Here is a 20,646-nt window from a genome sequence, read left to right as displayed (position 1 = left end):
AAGAAAATGGAGTGAGAAGGTGGATTGGCCTCGATGATGTGGCAATCACGCGCTTAGCAGATGCGCTTCTGTGGCCGTCTGAAACGCTCTTTCTTCCAATATTAGGAAGCCACTCGTATCTATGCATTTTTAATGCTCGATTTAAAACAAATTTCTGTAGACCTGCTTTTGTGTTTAGTTTGTTGTCCTTCCCCCGCATGATTGGTTACGTGTGCTGCGAAATAAGTTAAACATACATACATACAGCACAGCAAACAGAGCATTCTGTGCTTCATTAATGATATTGGTGGTAAGGTAGGTAGAAGGTTTGCTGTCCGATATTGATCATTAAACAAAGCAGGTAAAATCCTCAGCAGAGTTGAATTGTCATCAGTGACAGGAACTATGCACTTTCAAATCAAGATTGAAAACGCCTTTCTTTACAACTGCGTTTTGTGTTTAGATTGTTGTCCTTCCCCCACACCTCCAATAAGCACGGTTGGCTATGTACAGAGTGAAAGAAGATCAACATACGTACATACATACTATAGAGCGGTTGAGTCATTTGGATATCAAGTCGCGAATTTTGAACGCAAAACGAGGACCGTGTCTGGAGGTACGTTGTGCATAGGCCGACTTGGTCGCCTGGTAGTCGGAGTGCGTGCCTCTTGCACAGTGTTGGTGGGATGTGCAAATCGCGATGTGGAAATATTCCCGAGTGAGTACATAATCCGATCATTTGGCATCAAATATTCCAGTAATTCCATCATAAAGATAGGGCACGAAGTGCTAATGTCATGGCCAGATGTCCCTTCACTGAACCGGAATGAACAGGTGAAATCTATTTTAAGTAAAACTGTCCCACTGCAGTGATATAAATGGCACATGGATCATGTTATATATCTAATTGATAATAAGAATAAGAATTAACAATCATTTTCCAAACCATTGCTGGATATGGACCTCTCCATTTGTTTAGATCGTGGGGGCTGTTTGACCACACTGCACAACGATGGCCAAAATGTGTTGATGAAGACCCAACGACCGGATCAGATATCATTTGCCGCTGATACTTTGCCTTGGATTGGAATAGAGCTCTGGTCACTCGATAGACAGCACAGCGTGCAAACCACCGTGCCTATAAGCTCCGGCCCCTTGGATCATTCTGTTATTGTTACGATGCCTCAGGAGAGTGAATTTGAGCAGTGAATAACAATTGTGATGACAATTGGAAGAAACGTTGAGAATAAAGGAAAACATAAAGTGAAAAAATGTCAGTATTGATGGTGATTGTCAGCACTTGTTGTTGCACACAATGGCAAAGAGATTTCCAAAGTTCACAAAGTGAAATACGATGCATTTCAATAAAATTAAAACTATGTCAATATTACTTGAAAAACTGCAATCAACAAAATGTATAGTTGTTTTCATATTCTTGTGGTCAAATTTGCTCACGAAAAAAATAAAATGGAGAGAAAGAACAATCGTCAATCACCGCTATTGTGAGTAGGCTATTTACCATATCCAGGGAGCGCGGGGCAGTGTACGGTGTGCGTGCACGTCAGGGCGAGGTGTGTGAGCTGGGCTGACCTTGGCAGTTGAATGCGGGGAGGCCCCTTTGTCGAGCAGCAGCAGCGCCACTTTCTGATGGTCGTAGTGCGTGGCCACGTGCAGCGGGGTCAGTCCGTTCTGTCCAACGAGAACACAACAACCGCCATTCGCATGAAGCAGCAGTGCCATCACTATGGCGCTTGTGCCAGCTTATGTGCACTCTAATGCCACGTGAAGTGTCGAAAGCCCGCTGGCAGGAAGGTCACGGGACAGACCCCAAGTGCCATGGGTTGACTGACTAAGATGACTGGCCGATGCACCACCTGTAGACCCCAACGAGAACACAACACGTGCACACCCACACAGACACACATAGGTTCCCCTGTATATCTTGCACATTCGAAGTGGATAGATGAGGGGCACCAGGTCGATGGAGACCCATTTATTTGAATGTCTGTCAAACGCAACAATATGTATATCACACTGAGCAGGCCTGCATTGCCTCCGCGGCTGTGTGGATACGAGGTTTCTACTCCAGAGCCCCGTCAGCCACCTACTGGCCAGAATCATTATTTAGCACCCGTGCACATAGACCCGGAGCAAACAGGGACTGTTAAAAACCAAACAATTCATTGGTGGGTGCCTATATAGCCTTGTAGACTGGCATGTATTGTTTGCGAGCACCTATTCATATTGAGGCCGGTATGGTGCCCAAGGGGGTGGCGTGGCCAACACCATGCCGTGCCACCTTTGCCTCCACAGTGATGATGTTCACACACCTCATCCAAGTGCTACATTTTTCGTTGACTTTCGGAGGCCCAGGTTTAGGAAGGAGCCCAGAAGCATTTGAAAGAACACTCAGATTGCACAGTGCGCTAACCACTGGACCATCACTCCTCGGACATACCCAAAAATCGCACGCATAATCCATATCGTTAATTTGCGTAAGTGGGGGGTGCTGATCGTGAACTAAGCCATATTATCCCTGAATGATTACAGAGTAAACAAAATAACAAATTGTTATAGCATATGCGTGGATGCACGTCTTTAATAATTGTATTTGGCTTGAGGTGGCCCGGTCGCTTCGAGTTCACAGCACTGAGCTGCAACTGCCGAGACCCTGGGTTTGAATACGGTGTCAGGAAACTGATTAAGGTGTAGTAAGTGGATAGTCTCAGCCCAGTAACCATTAGCTGAGCACAAACCATCTCATAACAAATTCCAAATACAACAATAATATAAATGAACGAATCGGTAGTACACCGGTGGTGTGCAGATTTTTTTTTAATCACGTTATTTATTTCTTTATTGATCCGCAACCCCGGTCAGAAAATCTTGCAGGGTGGTGAGTCAAAATCAGTTCTGGTGATGTCGAAGCAGTCGGAAGAAGGTTACGAGCGGCTGAACATGAAGCTTCACAGTCTGTTGCTGTATAGCAGCACCCAGCCTGATGACGAATGGCTGTTCCGTGTTCCAAAGGCAGATTTGAGTCGTGCCTACCTAGATTTGGTCGGACCGTTCCTCGAAAAATGGGTCACTTTCAGAGATCTCAGAATTAGGTCTGTAACCGCTCCTTCTTCGAGCTGCCGTTTTCAAAGACAAGGGGCCATTTTACATTGCTCTGTGAGATTCCCCAAATGGAAACTTCATCTCATGTCGTGACGCTGCCAAAAGCATAGTTGAAATGAAATTTGGAAACAAAAACATGTAACTTGGCCGAGAAATAAGAACGTTTATTCTTGCGTAAATAGCTTTGTCATAACATTGATATACACTTTCACAATGGTTCTATTAAGTAGGGAATCTACTGTAGGTTTTTCTAACTAAATTACTGCTACTCTTGTATTTCTACATCATATTGGTGTGTGTGTAAGTGTGAATGTTGGTGGGGTGCGGTCGTGGAGCAGTTAGCGTGCTTCGCTACGAACCTGGCGACCCGAGTTTGATTCCTGTTCACGGCCAACACCAATGATGATCAGAACCAGTCCTGGGCCTTTCCTAGGTCGACTCAGCCTAAAATTAGTACCTGGTGTGGTGTGTAAATATCGCAACTCAGGAAACAAAGACAGCCAGGCGTGGGGTTGACCACCCACCCCCTCGTATGCCATGCTGGTCTTCATAGTTGTTCGCTAACAGCACTTGCCCCAACAGTCTGTTAAGGCTCTACAGATAATCTTTGTCTTTGCATTTGTACATGTGGGTGGGCATGTGTGATGGGTCAGCAGTGCTAATACCTTGCCCTTGGGGTCAGCAGACGCGTATTTCTCCAGAAGTAAAGTGGCGACTTCCAGTCGGCCGTACTTGGAGGCAATGTGGAGTGGCGTGAACCCTTTCTGCAGGGCACACCAAGAAAGTTACTAAACACCCCACAACTCCTGCTGATGCATTTGGTTGTGAACTAAAACCCAGCGAGTTACCACCGAGGTGCCTGCAAGGCCGTGGCAAAGTGGTCTGTGGAAGTGTTGCACATTCTACGAATTAAACGAGTCGCTTGACTTTGGAAGAGTGCATTGTTGGCGCGTGGTGGTCCTCAGAAATCGTTGTTTAGAGGGTTGCCCGTGGCCCATAGGTCCATAAGGGGTTTATAATCACTGCTCATGGAAAAGTCGTTCCATAAGCAACATAGATCACATTTCCCCACGACCCAGAGAATGTCCTTACATATTATTATTGTATAAAATGGGATAAGAAAGCAGAGCAGTAATGCATTATTGTTATAGCTGTAAAGCTATAGTTGCATGCTGCAGCATAAATTACTTTACAACTCTAGTAATGCACTTATTGACGTATATGTGGTCGCACACTGCAGCGCATATTTTTGGTTTTTATACGTGCAATAGCTTCTATATGTCTTTGATCTGCCTTTGATGTAATGCAATATAGCCGTACATTTATTGCACATATCAAGGCAATCTCGATAAAAATAAAGTAACTACTGCCATTATTTCTCATCTGCGATTGCCCCACTGAGTCAACTGCACAATAGCATTAAATTATGCTTGAAAAGACGACACTTGGATGAAGCCCAACGTCTGAGTAGGGAAAGCGAGCATTGTGCTGTTAATATCAGCCCCATGAAGCGCGAACAAACTCCACCAAAAGGAGTAAACGTGAATGCCCCAATGGAGAAGACAAATGTCGTGAAGGGATGTTTCTATTCGCCTGGTTTAACAACACAGAGTCACAGTTAATAGTGAGAGTGCACCGGGAGACGCTGGCTGCAAGGTGACCACGAGCAGTGGTTTCACGAACCCGTCTGTGCAAACTTTTGAGTGATGTCCTTTGCTAAGTATGATTTTTTTTTATTGCGGGGAGATCCAGACTTCCTCCCAGACACAAAACATTTATTAAATAAGAAAACAAACAAAAACCAATAAACGAAGACACCAATGCTGCAAAAGGTTCTCTTGAAAGCTTTCCTGGATAACCAAATAACCGTAACACGTGGGCCTAATTGCAGCTGGATTTGCCTGGGTTGGCGCCCTGGAAAATATTCCCATGCCCAGAAATACCACGACCGGTACAGGCAGTCCTCAGGTTACAGAAGGGTTAGGTTTCCGAGCATGATCCGTAACCCGAATTTTTCATGTCGGAAACTGAACAATTATCCCCCAAAATCAAGATAAAATCTTAGAGCCGGAAATAGTTGTGCCTCCCCTACCCGATCACTAGGTTTGTTTTCTCTCAGCACTCTATTGCACTGCCGTCCATTTTATATCGCTGTCTGTATCGCTGTACATCCGCTCTGCACTTCCTATGATTCTTTCATTGCGTCGAATATCTACCCTAACGCTACCCATAATTAAACAAATGGAACATATACTATATCCAATTGTTTACGATTGATTGTTAACGGAAAGCAGTCACTTCCGAATGTTCATTTACCGAGCATTAGGCTAGGCCTAGACTTCTCCGATCGCTGTTGGCTGAGACCATGAGTGATCGAAGTGTAATCGTGTTAAATAAGGTACATACGGTTAATAACTCATGAAATAAACTTAAAATGAAGAAAACTAGCAGTAGAAACATGGGAAAAAATTGTTCTAAGCATAGAAAACAAACAATTACGTAATGCTACAAAAGGAAAAGAATTACGTAATGCAATAAAACATACATTTACCTGAATCCTTCCTCGTGAAGCTCGTGCTCGGTGAAGGCTTAGTTTTGGTGGAGCGAGGCATAAGGCGGGACTTAGGCCTCGCTCCACGGTATTCATCTGCAACCTCACTGCGCTGCACTATCTGCGATTACGTAACTAATGCAAACATTTCCGCATGTTGAATTTTTTACACGATTTATGGGAGCACTTCCATAAAAGTCGAAGTTCGGGGCTGTAAAGCTCGTGCGATGCCCGCAGCTACTTTGAGTCACGACTCCAATCTAGCAGCGACCCAGAAAACATTCAGTGAAAAAATGAATCCTGACTATCTATCCTAGAAGAGCCACCTCGGATGCAAAGTAAAGCACCGTCTGTTAGCAAGCGCCGTGATGTACCGAGCCTTAATTGACCTTGGTAACCGGCGAGATGTCGGCGCCGTTCTCCAGCAGCAGCGAGGCAACGTCGCCGTGGCCCTCCCTGGAGGCAAAGTAGAGCGGCGTGGAGCCGCTGGCGGTTGGCGCGTTGGGGTCGGAGCCTCGCTGCAGCAGCAGCTGCACGATCTCCGCCTTGCCCAGCCGCGAAGCGATGTGCAGCGGCGTCTGGTCCTCCTTGGAGGGGGGGGGGGAGGTTCGGGGGGGAAAGTGGTACGTGTCGAGAGAGGGGGCATGGCGCAGTGAGGGGTAAGTTCCAGGCAAGTTGGCAAAGTGAGGAATGGATGAGTGGGGAGGACAGGTCGGAGGAAATGAGGGAGGGGGGGGGGGTTGTTTGTGGAGAACACCACCAATTTACCACGTGCACACAATTTCGTGGATAGCTTCACCTGCAGTCCACTGAACACACAAGTGTGGCGTTACATTAAATCAAGGAAGGGTTTCTAATTGTTTGGACTGCATAGCCACGTGTGGAACAAAATCACAAAGAGTAGTTTGCTATGCAGAGATGCACAATTAGAATACTGCTAGAGAAGTGAATGCTGGACCTAAAGATCTGCTGGGGATGATGAGACAGTGAACAGAGAGAGTTGTATGCAGTCAATAGAATGTTTCTTGCGCTTATTTAACCACTCTTGATGAACCTGAGATATTTATCGCCACTGATGTTGGCATGAATTGATTTCAGGATGCAAGTGTTATAGTGCAGTGCGCTAACCACTAGATCACTGCTCCACCCCCGATTGTAATGGTGCGCACACTGGAAATTTAATCCAGAGGTCACCAGTTGGATACCATCTCCCGGCATGGCAGTTGAAACAAAAAGTGAAAGCTTCTCAAATCCACCTCCTTTGTCCACCCAGCAGTATAAATCTATCCAACACAGTCGCTCGAATTATGGTGGAGTAAAGAGTGGCTCTCTTAAGCTCGCTCCTGCGGAGGCCCGTTTGCCAGCAGTGGCATGGAGAAAGTGACCGGAGGTCTGCAACTCTGCAAGGAGGCCAAGCGCTGGTGTGTCTGCTGCGTACCCGCGCCTTGACGCCCACGCGTGCCCCACTCTGCAGCAGCGTCTTCACCACCTCCAGCTGCCCAGCTCGCGAGGCCATGTGCAGCGGCGTCTCCCCGCGCTGCGGGAGAGCCAAACAGACACACGACACGCCACACTCCGTGAGGGCGGTGGCATGGCGCGGCGGTCGCACGTTCGCTGCTCGTTGCGAGGGTTCGCAGCTGCAATCCGGTAGGCTGGTCCCCGGTTATTACTGTGGGCGCGTGACCTTAAAATCCTACAAGCCGTCTGCTTCATAGTGGAGGCTAAAGATCCCGTGACGTCGTGTCAAATGAGGCCGTTGCAGGCATCATGGTCCAAATTCAAAAAATTACATTGCAAATGGCGCAATTGGGATTGCACACAGCAACATCGCCCCCCCCCTACTGTGAAACTGCTGAAGACTACGTCTGTGAAGCGCAGCAGCGTCTCCCTTCCTAATAGCCTTGCGCTATCAGAATGGCTCGAATGCCAAATGTTCCAAATTATGAACCATTATTGTGAGTTTCACTTCCAGCAGCAACAAAGCAAAGCAAACCACCACTGCATAGCTCTTCACGGTTGTGCAGCTCTCTGATGCATTCGGGTCTGTATTGCGTTCATATCACGCGGTACAAACCAAAAACACAGCGAAGAGCCCCACAATATAACTTTTGTGCAATTACAAAGTGAATTCACTGCGCAGCACACCTGTAGATGCAAGCTGTGATAACATATGCGGTGTCCATATAAAGGTATATTCCATTATTTGGCAATTATAATTAGGCAGCAGTTTGAACCGGTTGAATGTTGCGGGTTCCGTGGGAGATGTGAAAAATTAAGTGGCAAAGCAATCGAAACCTTGAGTGATTTTTCACAGCGCGGAATGGTAGCACGTGTAATGATCGCAGCCAAGAAGCTGGCGAACACGTGGGGCTCACGCGAACGGCGATGCGACGTTCATGGAGGTGTGGAGGGATCAGCCTCGGGTGAGACCTAATCTCCACGCCGCCACGAAAGCGTGGGCACCGAGTGCATAGATCTATAGGCCGAATTGAAACTGCCATCGCATTAAAATAATTTAATAACGGACGGCACCGGTATAATAAGGTCAACTTATAACACGCTGCACAGTATTCACACAGAAGTGGGAGGAACCACAGACAAGCGGGAAAAGTAGCCAGGCGGTGAGTCAGTACCAAATGTTCCCCCAAATTAATAAGTGTTTGCATTTGGGAAGAAACTGTAGAAATCACATGCAATGTGAGGGGGCAACACTCTATCCCATACAGATGGAGATTGGTCTACTGCTTTCATGCCTTCTCCTGATAAGCCCAGGGGGGGTTATGGCACCTCAGCACCCCACGGGAAGGGAGCTCCACAACACTTGTGTGATCTGCCAAACACAGTGTTGGATTATGGGCGTGCACCACCACCAACACCGCCCGGCTACGGACACCCCGTATCATTGCCGCTTGTGCAGACAACGTTTTATTACGCGACTCAATCAAAAGAGGCCAAATGTTGTATATGACGGTGGCGTCTTTCGTGGGTGTCGCACGGCACACGAGACGGCCAAACTGTGATGATGCAACGGGATAACGGACAAGACACTCGCAGCAGCAGCAGCAGCATTGCACAGACAGTGAGGTGATGACAAGCAGGCGAATGACCTGAAAGCATACGCACAGGACGTCATCAATGCTATTCCTCCGTCACGTTCGCGCCCATCAGCTCACAGGCAAAGTATGCGCCCCCAAAATTAATAAGAGGACCCAGAAGGGATGATTATTGTCACATCCTCCCAAGCGCGCATTTTTTTTGCAACAGCATTATTACGATCTACGCTCAGAATGCCTCATTGAGTTTCAAAGACCGTCTTTCAGGAGGGTCCTTCCAAGTGTTCATCATAATGGGCAATAATTGCAATAGATATTTGCAATTGAGTGATTTGCAGGTCATTATTCAGCACAGGGAAGTTTGGGCTAATAGCAGTGACACAGTGCTTTTAGCTTCGGAGACATCAGAAGGCATCAACCGGGCACTTGTTCATACGAGCGTCATTGAGAAAACACAATTTCCAAATTTTGCGTCTAATCTGGCAGCTATTTGAATCTCCCCTCTACGTCCGTCACACTGGAGATAACTTACAACGTTGGTGGCGTTGGAAGAAGCCCCATTCTGTAATAGAAGCTGCACCACGTTGAGATGTCCCATAAAGGAGGCGACGTGTATAGGAGTGAGGCCAGACTGGTACGCGCAGACAAAACACAAAAGCACACAACCACAATGAAACACAGACACTATTAACGTGGTCTCCAAACGCAATGGGTGCCCTTTGCATTAAGCCCCGACTGTAATTATTGGAAAAAGAAAAAAACCCACCTCGGAGGCGAAGACACACGCGATGGGAACACAAAACATAGAGGGTACTTTAGAAAACTACTTGAATCCCTTGCGTAAGTCGCGCACCCAGAAAAGTGTATTTAGTTGAAAAATTACGTGAACCCTTACACGAAGCTAAAAAAAAACATTAATTACATTTAAGAGAGATAATGAGGTGGCTCAGTGCGAGATTAAGCGGGTACCTCCGTGGTGGTGTGTATGGATGCTCCGTGCTTCAGGAGAAGCTCCATAACCTTGATCCTGTTCTTCTTGCACGCAATGTGCAAAGGTGTGAAGCCATTCTGGATGAAAAACGAGAGTCGTAGTTTGACAGCGATGTCGAAATCTTTGCCTGAGCAAGCCCCTTGTGAGTCAGTGCAAACCAAATCACAAACAACAGGTGCCCAAATGTAACTTAAATTATACATCAATTTCAGCGGTAGATGCAGCGGTTAAAATTGAGATTGACCCAAACACATTATTCTGCTCCTCCACAGTTGATTTAGGATATTGCATAATCTGACTTCGCAAACGCACCTGGAAACCAAATCGCCAGGAAATGCGCCCTATCTCGGAAGCTAAGCGGCATTTTGAGCCTGGATAGTGCTGTGGTTTTAGGCGACCACCGTGCCTAAAACGGATGCAGTCGGCTACTGGGGCTCCACAGTGGCAGCACACGGCAGTGGAGCAATGCCCATCGTTGTACCGTACTATGCTCGAAAGTCTCATGCTGCACACCTCCGCCATGGCAGAGGTTTTTTGGTTTAGATCGCGTAAACATATTTATAATACGCATTTTAATCCAATAGCCTATTATAGAAAATATTGGTTGCGAAAGCCTACGTGTTAAACTGACACCTCCACCAATGTGCACTGAACTGCGCGGTGAAGTATGGTCAAATAAACCCTCATGACCAACATGGTGTCAGGGAGCCTTAATCCAGTAGTGGATTCACTAAAGGGTTGTACATGTACACAGCTACACGGACATAGCTATGCAAATAGAAGGGGCCTGATTAACATGTTGTTGGAAGTTAAATGATTGGAAATTTTTTGGCACAGTCGGCCAATTTTTCCATTATCAACAACAATGTGTCTTTGCCATTTCATCAAGATGTAAATCTGACTCAGAGCCTTTTCAGTTTCAAGATAATGCACATACGTTCAATTTGGAGTAATTTCTCATGAATATTTAGAGACGTTAGGCTTGACAAAGCCTCCTCATCCTTCAGTGCTGACCTCTAACCTTTGCCGTGTGATATCCCCCAAGTGTGCGCAATGTGCAATCCTTCAGCGGGGTAGGCGAACTGCAAACATCAACACCCCTGGCAATTCGGCCGTCTGTGTTCCCTTCTCCAGTGCAAGTGGTCATTCAACCGTTGCCATCCCTTAGTCAATGTGAGATATGCTCTGAACTCTGAGCCATTGTGTGTGTGACCTGTTAAGGTAGTGTAGCAGTTAGCACCCTGCGCTATGAACCCAATGCCAACCCCTAGTGTCCCTTCCTTGGCAAAGCCCCTATCCCCGAGTCTTTACTGTTAGTGGTCAATCCGATGCAGTCAGGAGGCCCGTAGCCAACCCCCTTCGCCTCCTCCTCTATATGATTCCATGTTTCCTATGCGATTTTATGGAAATGTCTGATTGTGGTCATCCTCACAGCAGCTTTTGGCTAGCCATCGAACAAAGATGGTCAATGAATCGCGCACTCTCAGATGCGCTTCTGGGGCCATCTGGAACACTCTTCCTTCCAATATTAGGAAGCCACAGGAGCTATGCACTTTTAAACCATTCAGATTGACAAACTAATTTCTTTAGAACTGCTTTTTGTTTTGTGTTGTCCTTTCCCACACCTCCAATTTGCACACTTGGCTACGTACGGTGCGAAAAGGAAGTCCAACACACATACATACATGGGAAACGTTGCAAAAAATGTAATGCCCCCCCCTCCACCCCATCCATCCATTCGTCCGTCCAATTTCTCCCCCTCCTTGTAGCCCGGGCAACTCGGGCAGTTGCACTGCCTGCAACACCCACCAGCGCCCGCGCGTTGGGCTCCCCGCCGCGGTCGAGCAGCAGCTTGGCCACGCGGTAGTGGCCGCAGTGTGCGGCGACGTGCAGCGGCGTGAGATAGTCGAGCGTGACGTCGTCCACGGGCGCCTGGCGTCCCAGCAGGAGCTGCACGCACGCCAGATGCTCCCCCTGTGTCGCCATGTGCAGCGGGGACAGCCCGTTCTGCCCGCGGGGTGAGCGCAACGAAAGCGTTATTTGTGTAACCCGCGAGCGCGACGCAGGCACGCGTCCGCGATCGTCGTTCCACGCTTGAGAAAGACGGCAAGTCATGTTTTTACAATGTAATAAAATATTTTGCTTTCGCCTCAGACGTTTTTTTTTTTCCTCGAGCACAGCCCCGGGCGCCTATAGGTTCACGTGTTTATCTCAGTTGCGGTGATCTGTGAACTCGAGTTCTGGTTTTTTTCTCCTGTACGTATTGTTGAGAACAAAAACATTTTGAAAAATATTATTTGCATTTTATATATTGGCGTCTAAATGTGACCACATTGCAAGATGCTGTACAAAAACAGCGGAAATGGAATGCTCTCGACATCTGCATGACATTGCCTAAAGATTATATTTGTAAAGCACTCTAGAAATTTAGAAGAGCGACTCTTAAACTGCCAGATACAGTCCTTCCTTGCATTTAATGAGCATTTAGTACATTAGGGGCACCTTGAGTACCCACAGAAATGTGGCACATATGGGAGGACATCTCTCTAACACAAAGATCCACTCAGATAGGTTCATGAGTCTATGTCCAGTGCTGCTATCTCCTAGCCACTTCACACCTCTGTGGGTTTTGGGAATTGCATACATGTACGTGGTCCACCATCCATTGCCTCTAAAGCACTGGGTTCCAGGCTTGTGCTACGTTTGCCAGTGACGACCACTGTGCTGAATTTGCATGCGAATACCAGCACGGGCCGGCTGGTGGCAGGAAACAGCACCGTAAGCATTCCTTGCCGATATTGGGTGAATCACCCGCATGGAATGGAGCCACATTGACAGCTTTGCTCTGGATCATTTAATTTGCTCTAATCCCCCAGATAAATACCCGTATCCTAAGAAGTTCCCCCTCCGCGTTTCTGCTCCAAGTCCCCTGGTCGGTGAGAACCAAACTCGGTTTAAATCCTTCTGTGTGGCGGCCCCTGATCTCTGGCATAACCGAGCATTAATAAAATTTGGGATAAAAACCGAACCTTACCATCCTTGTCCGACTTGAAATTGACTATTGAAACTCAGAAACTCAGATCGCACGTGATGTGGTCTATCAGCCTCCTAATGAGAGTGCCGGTTGTGCCGTGGTGTTGATGCACGACCTTGCCATTCGGTACTTGACTCTGTAAAGTTGTTGTTTGATGATGAAAAACAAGAATAGGTTTTACCCTTTCTGGCAATAAAACTGGTGGAAAGATGTTCAAACATCAAAAAGATACCTTTCGCAAGGAATCAAGGCTTCATTAACCACACGTACTTGTGGTGAATATGCAAACAAACTCTGGTAATGTCTGTATTGTTTTCGAAACTGATTGGCCTACACCAGAGACAGCCTTTTTCAGGCCGAGTCTCACCAGTGTCAGATAAGAGAACACGAAAAGGCTTGGGGTGAGCAGCTATATAATGGGCAAAAAATATTCCATGATATTGTTGTCTGATTGCTTTGCTCATGTGTTTGTTCTTGATGCTGTGCAACCAGGTTTCTGTAACCAGGGTCCCCATCGTAAAATGAGCATTTATCATCCAATGGGGTTTTGCCTGTGCCAAGAAAAATCCCTAAACCTAAATAAAGCATCGGTGTCGGCAGGGTGCATGGTGAGATGGTGTCCAGCGGAGCATGAGGGTGGAAACGCGTCCAGCCACCTCTGGCGATTCGCTGTGACACGCCACACTTTGTGGAATGTGATTTCTGTCAGCCGTAGTGGGACGTCAACACATCACGTGCAGAAGAGTCGCATCGTTGCAAAACGAACAATGGAAGTGCAGCGTTGAAATAAATGTATGGTTGATGGGGTGTAATAATAAATGCTATGGTCATCATTCCCATGGTCCAAGCAAGGCAGCCTGAACGACCTTCAGATACTTCTCCACTACTTCTAAAACCGACGTATGCCGCTCTGTTGTGTGTATGTATGCTGGACTTCTTTCGCACCGTACGTAGCCAACCGTGCTGATCAGGGGTGTGTGTCGTTGGCTTAGTTTGTACGGGCTCCTTATCGAGGCAGAGAGCGTGGTGCTGGGAACAATTATCCTTGAGGGGTGACAATCAAGTGAGCGCTGCTGCTGCTCATTGTACCTTGGTCTTGGCCAGGATTGGAGCGTCTCTCTCCAGCAGCATCTCAATCACCTTCTCGTGCCCACTCCGGGCAGCACAGTGCAACGGCGTCAGTCCGTCCTACACGTGCCAAGAGAAACAACCATTTCTGTTTTTAGTTGAAATGGCATGGCAATTCATTGTCGGATATATTCTCCAAGCAGCGTGCACGTGTTTAAAGTTGAATATTCTCAAGTGTAATAATCGCGTGAAATCTTATATGAGCTCCACGGCTAATGTTGAGTCAAGATCGTAATATTAAAATGCCACTTATGCCATTACATTACACAGAGAAGTTTTCAGGCTTTCATGTCTGTGTCTGCTATTCATTACTGGAAATGTAATTAATTTAACTTGATTCAATTTCTTCTATTAGACAAACTTAAAAGTTTTAGCCCACATTTTAGTAGGAAAATTAATTTATAGGTCTGGCAGCAACCATATGTTTAGCTGCTGAACTGAGCAGGGCTCTACACACCCACAATAAAAAGGCCTCAAATGCGCACAACTCCTGTGGACCACTCAGAGTTTGATTTGAAACACCACCTGGGCTACCTCCAAAGTCCCGGCTGTTGTGGTATGTGGTATCAGCAGTGGTTTTGCGAACTGCACCACAAATCCAGAAACCTGAGTTCAATTCCCAGTCACAGATATCATCTATGACAAGTTGTATCTGAAGATCCTCGGCTGACTCAGGAAAAAATATATAATATGCGGTGTGGCTTCTGCTCATCAGCCCTGAGGATAAAAATGTGACTGGACCTGGTGCTAATCACACCATCCGCTTGAAGTGGTCTGTTGTTGTGGTTTTAATAGGTGCCCTGAAAGATCTATAAGGCCAAGAGGGGGTCTTTGGCATTGGTGACAGTACCAACAGCAGTGGCTTGCTACATTGTGCAGGCTGTGTCTGTGGAGAGGGCACTGCAGGACATCGTACCCTGGTCTTGGTGTCGATCTTTGCTCCCCGGTCAAGCAGCAGCTTCACCATGTTGTTGTTCCCTCGCTTGGCGGCCACGTGGAGGGGAGTTATGCCATTCTGTAAAACATCGCGCAGGGAACGGCCGACTCTGAGATCGTCTCAAATAAAGGGGGCCGAGGGGCTTGGCACTCGACCTAGCTGAGATCATAACCTTGGGGGTGCTGCGGTGGTGAGATTTGAATTGCCTCGCTTGGTATATCGGTCGTGGGTTTGATCCCGACCCTGACGCATGTATATTTGGAGTTTGCCTGGTCTCTGTGTGGTCTTGTAGTTTTTTCTCTGGGTCCTACGGTTTTCCTCTCCACATTTAGAAACACACGTTTAGAGGATTTGATTGTTGTAAATGTCCACGTGAAAAGCTACTTCGTTGAGCTGTCATTTGTGGCAGCCAGGTCACTTCTGAAAAAGAGCTACATAGCTCAGTGGGCCTCCCCTGGTTAAATAAAAAAAAAACATTTAAGTAGATTATAGTTTTTGAATTTGGGCGACCACCTGTGGTGAAACTGGATTCTCATGAGTAGCGAGTTGATGGCCCAAGCACAGGCACTTCTGATCGTACAAAAAACAATCTTGTTAATTTTATTTCGTTACACGCATCATACGGTTTACTTAGGTTCCAAATTTTAAGAACATAGTTGCACTGAAATGGGATGAGCACTCTTTGCAGTGTATTTAAAAGTTGTGTCTCTCGCACGGATAAAGGGGGCTATTTGCAGCGACTTCAGAAATAGTTCTATGATGTCATGTGCAGGGGATGTTCCCTGGCACGGGGTGAAGCACTGCCCATTGAGAGAAGATCCAAATGACTTTGTATTCATCTCAGGACACGACACTAATATAGCACACACGTCCTGAGTGGGACATAACACCTCCTGATTTTTTTTAATAAGTGGCATATTGGCTCCCGCATTTTTTAAACATAAACAAGCCACACAAAAGCACCACGAGGAGCGCGCGCTCAGCGGATCGGTACCCGTGCCGTGAAGTCGACCGCGGCGCCCAGGTTGAGGAGCAGCGTGGCCACATTCATGTTGCCGTAGTGCGCCGCGATGTGCAGGGGGGTGAAGCCACTCTGGAAACAGGAGGAGGAGGACGACGAGGGAAGACGAGGAGGAGGAGGAGGAGGACACAGCGTGAATGAGGCTACTGAGTGCCGAATATCTGAAGTCTGCCCACCCACACCAGATGTGTATTATTATAATAATTTTTCTCCCCCGTACCAACTCAAATTTGCCTCTTTCCTTTCACACAGACCTCAGTTTAAGACTGGTACTTGCCACTGTTGGGGCAAAGCACATCGCATGTTGAGAGAAAAACACATTCTGCAATGATGTTACAACAGTTGAATCCGAGCTAAATGGAGGTTATTTTTATTCCTTCTTTGAGATTTTTTTTTAGTTTGTGCTCTAATCTATATGCTAACTTCGTAAGCTTATCTTCGACTCCTCTGCACAAATGAATTATAGGATATTTGGATACATTAAAACCTACACTAACATGGATTTGAGGAATGTTTAAAAAAAATGTATTAACTGGTTTAGAACCACGAGGGCTTAGGTTTTTCACCCCCAGCATCACTCGAGACTACAACAAGCGGCATCCCGAGTGAATGTGCGATCCAACGGGTCTGAGTTGTCTCCACTGTGTGGATGGTAACGATACACGGGCAACAAATTCCCTTAAGTTGCTGCCAGTAAAGAAGAGTTATCCGCTTTATATTCCCCAATTAGCCTTATTAGGCAAGAGCCATCCACAAGATAGAAAGACTCTCACGCGTGGATTGCCACACGTTCCGTCCCGCGAGTGCACTGCCTTGCCCCAAAGTGAACCGCTGTGGAGTTACTGCACCAGAATTATCACTATTCGGGGCATTAAAACTAATCCCCAATTTTAACATGCAAGGAAATACGTGTTACAAATGCGGAGATTTGTAATGAATGTAAAAGCGAATTTTGCACACTCAATCCCAATCGAATTATTGGTATGAAAATATTAAAATTATTAAAACACATTCACAGTATATTTGGATTTTTTTTTACGTGTATGCACATTTAGATACATAATATACAGATGCAAGCATGCATACACATGTGGAAAAAGCATGTAGATATCTCGATGCTCAGCTGCAAGCGTTCACGGAGAAAAATCAAGACGCGTCACGTCCCCGTGTATGGGGGCGATATGGGCCAGGTGAGCCGTGTGTGCACGGGCATCGGGGGACGCGCGCTCGCACGTAGGCGAGCGCGCGTGGCACGCGCGTGCTGTTATACCTCAGTGGTTTGGTTCAGCATCATCTGCGAGAGCTGAGCACAAGCCAGGCAGCGTGGAGAAAACAAAGATCACACGTGGGATGATGAGTAACGGTGCCGCGTGATCGGTGTCGTGCTGCTGCTACCGCGCGCACAGTGAGCATCACAAAGCAATGGCCGGTGCCAGTGGAGTATCTGTCGCTCTGCCCATCTCCTTCTCCCCACCCATCCCCCCCCCCCCCACACTCCTTTAGTGCCTTCTGAATTCGGTCAGGCAGAAAACTGAATGTTCCCGGGTTCACTCAAGCAATAACCCCCACACAACCCTCAACCCCTTTATAGATCAAATCGGGCCCCCCCCCCCCCCCACTGCCTTCTGCCCGCCAGCCCCCCTACGACTCCACCTACCCCTGCGTGCCTCTCTGCTTTATTATTTTTCCTAGATACGCCACTGGCTGGGGGTGTGCGTGATTCGGCGAAACAGTGCAGAAGCCCGGCGGCCTAATTATGCACGGCAGCGGCAAGGCAAAGACGGACGCAGGCGAATGCGGCAGCAGCGCTGGGTCAGCGCCGCATGGCTACGGTGGAACCTGCCGTTCATACAGCCGTTGTCATTCATTTGGCGGAAGCACGCCGGAGAGTGAATGGTTAATACGGCATGATGAAACGTGATCTGAAAATTTACAAAAAATATATAAACAAAAAACATTGTGCATTACTCATGTGAAGCAAAGCCGTTCTTGTGTTTACCATATGACAACATTGTTCAAGAATACATGCATGTCATGCGCAAAAAACAACATCATCATCATCATCATTTTGTGACCGTTTTTAACAAGGAAATTCGGTTAAATATATTACAATCGTTTGCTAATCGTTGCATTTTCCTTAACAATATTATTTGAATGCATACCACATTGTATATTGGGGGAAAAAATATATTCGTAATAGAATGTACATTTGTAATTTGCATTTTGCCGTCATATATTTTCATTGCATATATTATAACTGCACAAAGGATTGCTCTTTAATGGCCTCAGAAAATTTAGTATCGCAACCCCCAGGGAGGGGAGCTAGGCGAGGACCCATGTGTGATGGAGACGGATAATGTTTTACCCCATACAAGAAACGAGGCTCTGCGGCAATCCCTGGCTTGCAGTCAATTACACAAGAAGTAATTCATTACATTTACTATGGTATTGGCCATTATCAATTATATGAGTTATCAATTGTCAAAATACAATGGCAAACATGCATCACCGGAATTAAGCTGAACTAACGCACAATTATGAAATAAATTATTTGCAATTGCGGCATGGAAATAAATTGTGTTTTACTCCCGCTGCAAAAACGATGACCGCTGAAGAAGAAGAGTCCCATGCCTGCAGATACCTGGACGCCCCACAGTAGCTCACGCCAGTTCACACGCGGCCTCAACGCAGGCCGCAGAGCCACTCTCCCTGCCAGCTTTTTATGATAATAGCTCCCCTCCTAGACCCACCAATGGATGGCACAGAGATCGATAGGTACTAGGATGTGTGTGCGTGTGTGAATCTGTGTGTGTGTGTGTCTGTTGATGTGTCTTTGTGTGCGTATGTGCGTGTGTATATGTCTACAGGGAGGGGTATTGTGGTTAGAGCACTGCACTCCGAACTCGGTGGCTCGATTTCGATTCCCGCTCGTGGCAAGCATCAGTGAATAACTGAACCGGTTCCCTGGGTAGACTCAACATTAAAGTAGTACCTTTTACAGTGTGTAAACATCAGTACTGCGGAGACAAAAGTGGCTGGGCGTGGTGCTGGCAACCTGCCGTGTCTGCCAGGACAGTCAATCAAGGCTATTGGTCGAATATTTGTCCTTCTGCGTATGTCATATCATGCTTGCTCGCTAAAAGCACTTGCCCTAACAATCTGTTAAAGGCTACATGGAAGCTGCATGGGGGGGGGATGTTTGTCCATATATAGGTGTGTATGGGGAGCAGTAGTGTCGCGGTTACCACGCTGCGCTATGAACCCCGAGAGCAGAGTTCGATTCCTGCTCATGTTTAACACCAGTGACGATTAACCGAACTGGTCCTGGGCCTCCCCTAGGTCAACTCAGCAACACATAAATACCTGGTGCCGTGTGTAAACATCGCCACTAGGGAAACAAAGGTGGGCGGACGTGGCTGGCCACCCACCCCGTCGTGTGCCGTTCCGGCCTTCAAAGGTGCTCACTAACAGCACTTGGTCCTCCAGTCTGTTAAGGCTACAGGGGGGATCTTTTGTCTTAAACGCGTGTACACGCATGCAAGTGTGCCAGCGCACACACGTGAGCGCTGGCACACGGAGTGGTGCCGCTACCTTGGAGGTGACGTCGGCGTTGTGCTCATGTTGCAGTAGCAGCGCGGCGGCGTTAGTGTCGTCCTTGCGCGCGGCGATGTGCAGCGCCGGCAGCCGCACTTTACCCTTTGTGTCGCTCTCAAGTAGCAGCCCCACCACCTGCTCGTGGCCCTGCTGGAGTGCCACGGCCAGTGGGGTGAAGCCGTCCTGCAACACGCACGGACGCCGGTTACTGCCGCCGCCGCCAGGGAGGTTTTGTCATGGTGGTGCTATCCGGCTCTCTGATGGCCGAGACACTCCCAGCACGTAGAGCCGAAACGTCGGACGCGGCACGACCCGAAAACACACACCCATCCGAGAGCTACACAAAGACGCGTCGTCACACACGTGCGGCCCCGTGCATGTTCTGTGCACAAGGTGAGATTGAAAATCGATATGAATGAAAGCAAAACTTGCTATTGAAGCCGTCCCAGTCAACCTTCACTCAGAGGATGATCAACAATTCTCCTCTGCGGCCCGCAAGTTTCTCTACCCCCATCTATCTGTGTTGTTGACTTGCTTCCCCTGTTCAAATTCAGGCTCAATCCTTCCTTTCTTCCGTTGCCTGTGACGGACTGTCTCCTTAATACATGAACATGCCCTCCGCTTCAGCAGTGTTTTTGAGATGTGATCACATTTAAACGCAGTTTAATAAATTACACTTTTATTGTCGTGAATTCATTGCTTTGCAATACGCGCAGCTGTTCAGCGTGAGCAAGTCAGCTGTAAACACAGCTGCCATTAAAGCTGCAGGTGCTACAGCACACAACTGATTTACTTCCATTGGCTGATGCTGTTATCAACAGCTCTAAGAATCACTTCCACAATATCCATCAGCATACGGATAGCCAACATGTTCATGGAAAAGTTTGAATCAGACGCCATCCAGACATCCACCCTGCGTCCTTCCCTGTGGAAGAGGTATGTGGATGACACTTTCGTCATTTGGCCACATGGCCTCCCAGCATTGAACCACTTCTTGGACCACATCAATTCCAGACATCCATCCATCAGATTCACCATGGAAGTGGAGAAAGATGGCAAACTACCATTCTTAGATATTCTGTTTGAGAGGAAACCTGACGGATCCTTGGGACATTCTGTTTACAGGAAAGCCACCCTCACAGATTCCTACTTGAAACCGGATTCTCACCACCACCCATCTCAAAAGAATTCTCTCATCAAAACGCTATACCACAGAGCTCATGGCATTTCTGACCAAC

At 47.3% G+C, this 20,646-nt stretch overlaps 1 protein-coding gene across 30 annotated transcripts in view; it reads right to left on the bottom strand.

The window, feature by feature from the left end:
* Positions 1–20,646, bottom strand: part of LOC133350739 (ankyrin-3-like) — a 263,868-nt gene that overhangs the window by 66,138 nt on the left and 177,084 nt on the right. For 26 of the 30 annotated variants that reach the window (XM_061565433.1, XM_061565430.1, XM_061565440.1 and 23 more), the window contains exons 6-17: positions 19,406–19,591; positions 17,085–17,117; positions 15,788–15,886; positions 14,773–14,871; positions 13,818–13,916; positions 11,504–11,701; positions 9,673–9,771; positions 9,236–9,334; positions 7,089–7,187; positions 6,040–6,237; positions 3,765–3,863; positions 1,570–1,668 (exon numbers count right to left, since the gene is read on the bottom strand). In XM_061565433.1, coding sequence (XP_061421417.1) covers positions 1,570–1,668; positions 3,765–3,863; positions 6,040–6,237; positions 7,089–7,187; positions 9,236–9,334; positions 9,673–9,771; positions 11,504–11,701; positions 13,818–13,916; positions 14,773–14,871; positions 15,788–15,886; positions 17,085–17,117; positions 19,406–19,591 — 1,407 coding nt within the window. The remainder of the gene's footprint in view (positions 1–1,569; positions 1,669–3,764; positions 3,864–6,039; positions 6,238–7,088; positions 7,188–9,235; positions 9,335–9,672; positions 9,772–11,503; positions 11,702–13,817; positions 13,917–14,772; positions 14,872–15,787; positions 15,887–17,084; positions 17,118–19,405; positions 19,592–20,646) is intronic. The other 4 variants (XM_061565428.1, XM_061565453.1, XM_061565432.1 and 1 more) reach the window with 1 other exon arrangement.

The sequence above is a fragment of the Lethenteron reissneri genome, chromosome 34 (assembly GCF_015708825.2).
Source record: "Lethenteron reissneri isolate LAM-NWPU_2019-01 chromosome 34, ASM1570882v1, whole genome shotgun sequence".
In the NCBI taxonomy this organism is placed as follows: domain Eukaryota; kingdom Metazoa; phylum Chordata; class Hyperoartia; order Petromyzontiformes; family Petromyzontidae; genus Lethenteron; species Lethenteron reissneri.
The sequence above is the reverse complement of the archived record's forward strand: the minus strand, read 5'-3'. Positions and strand labels throughout refer to the sequence as shown.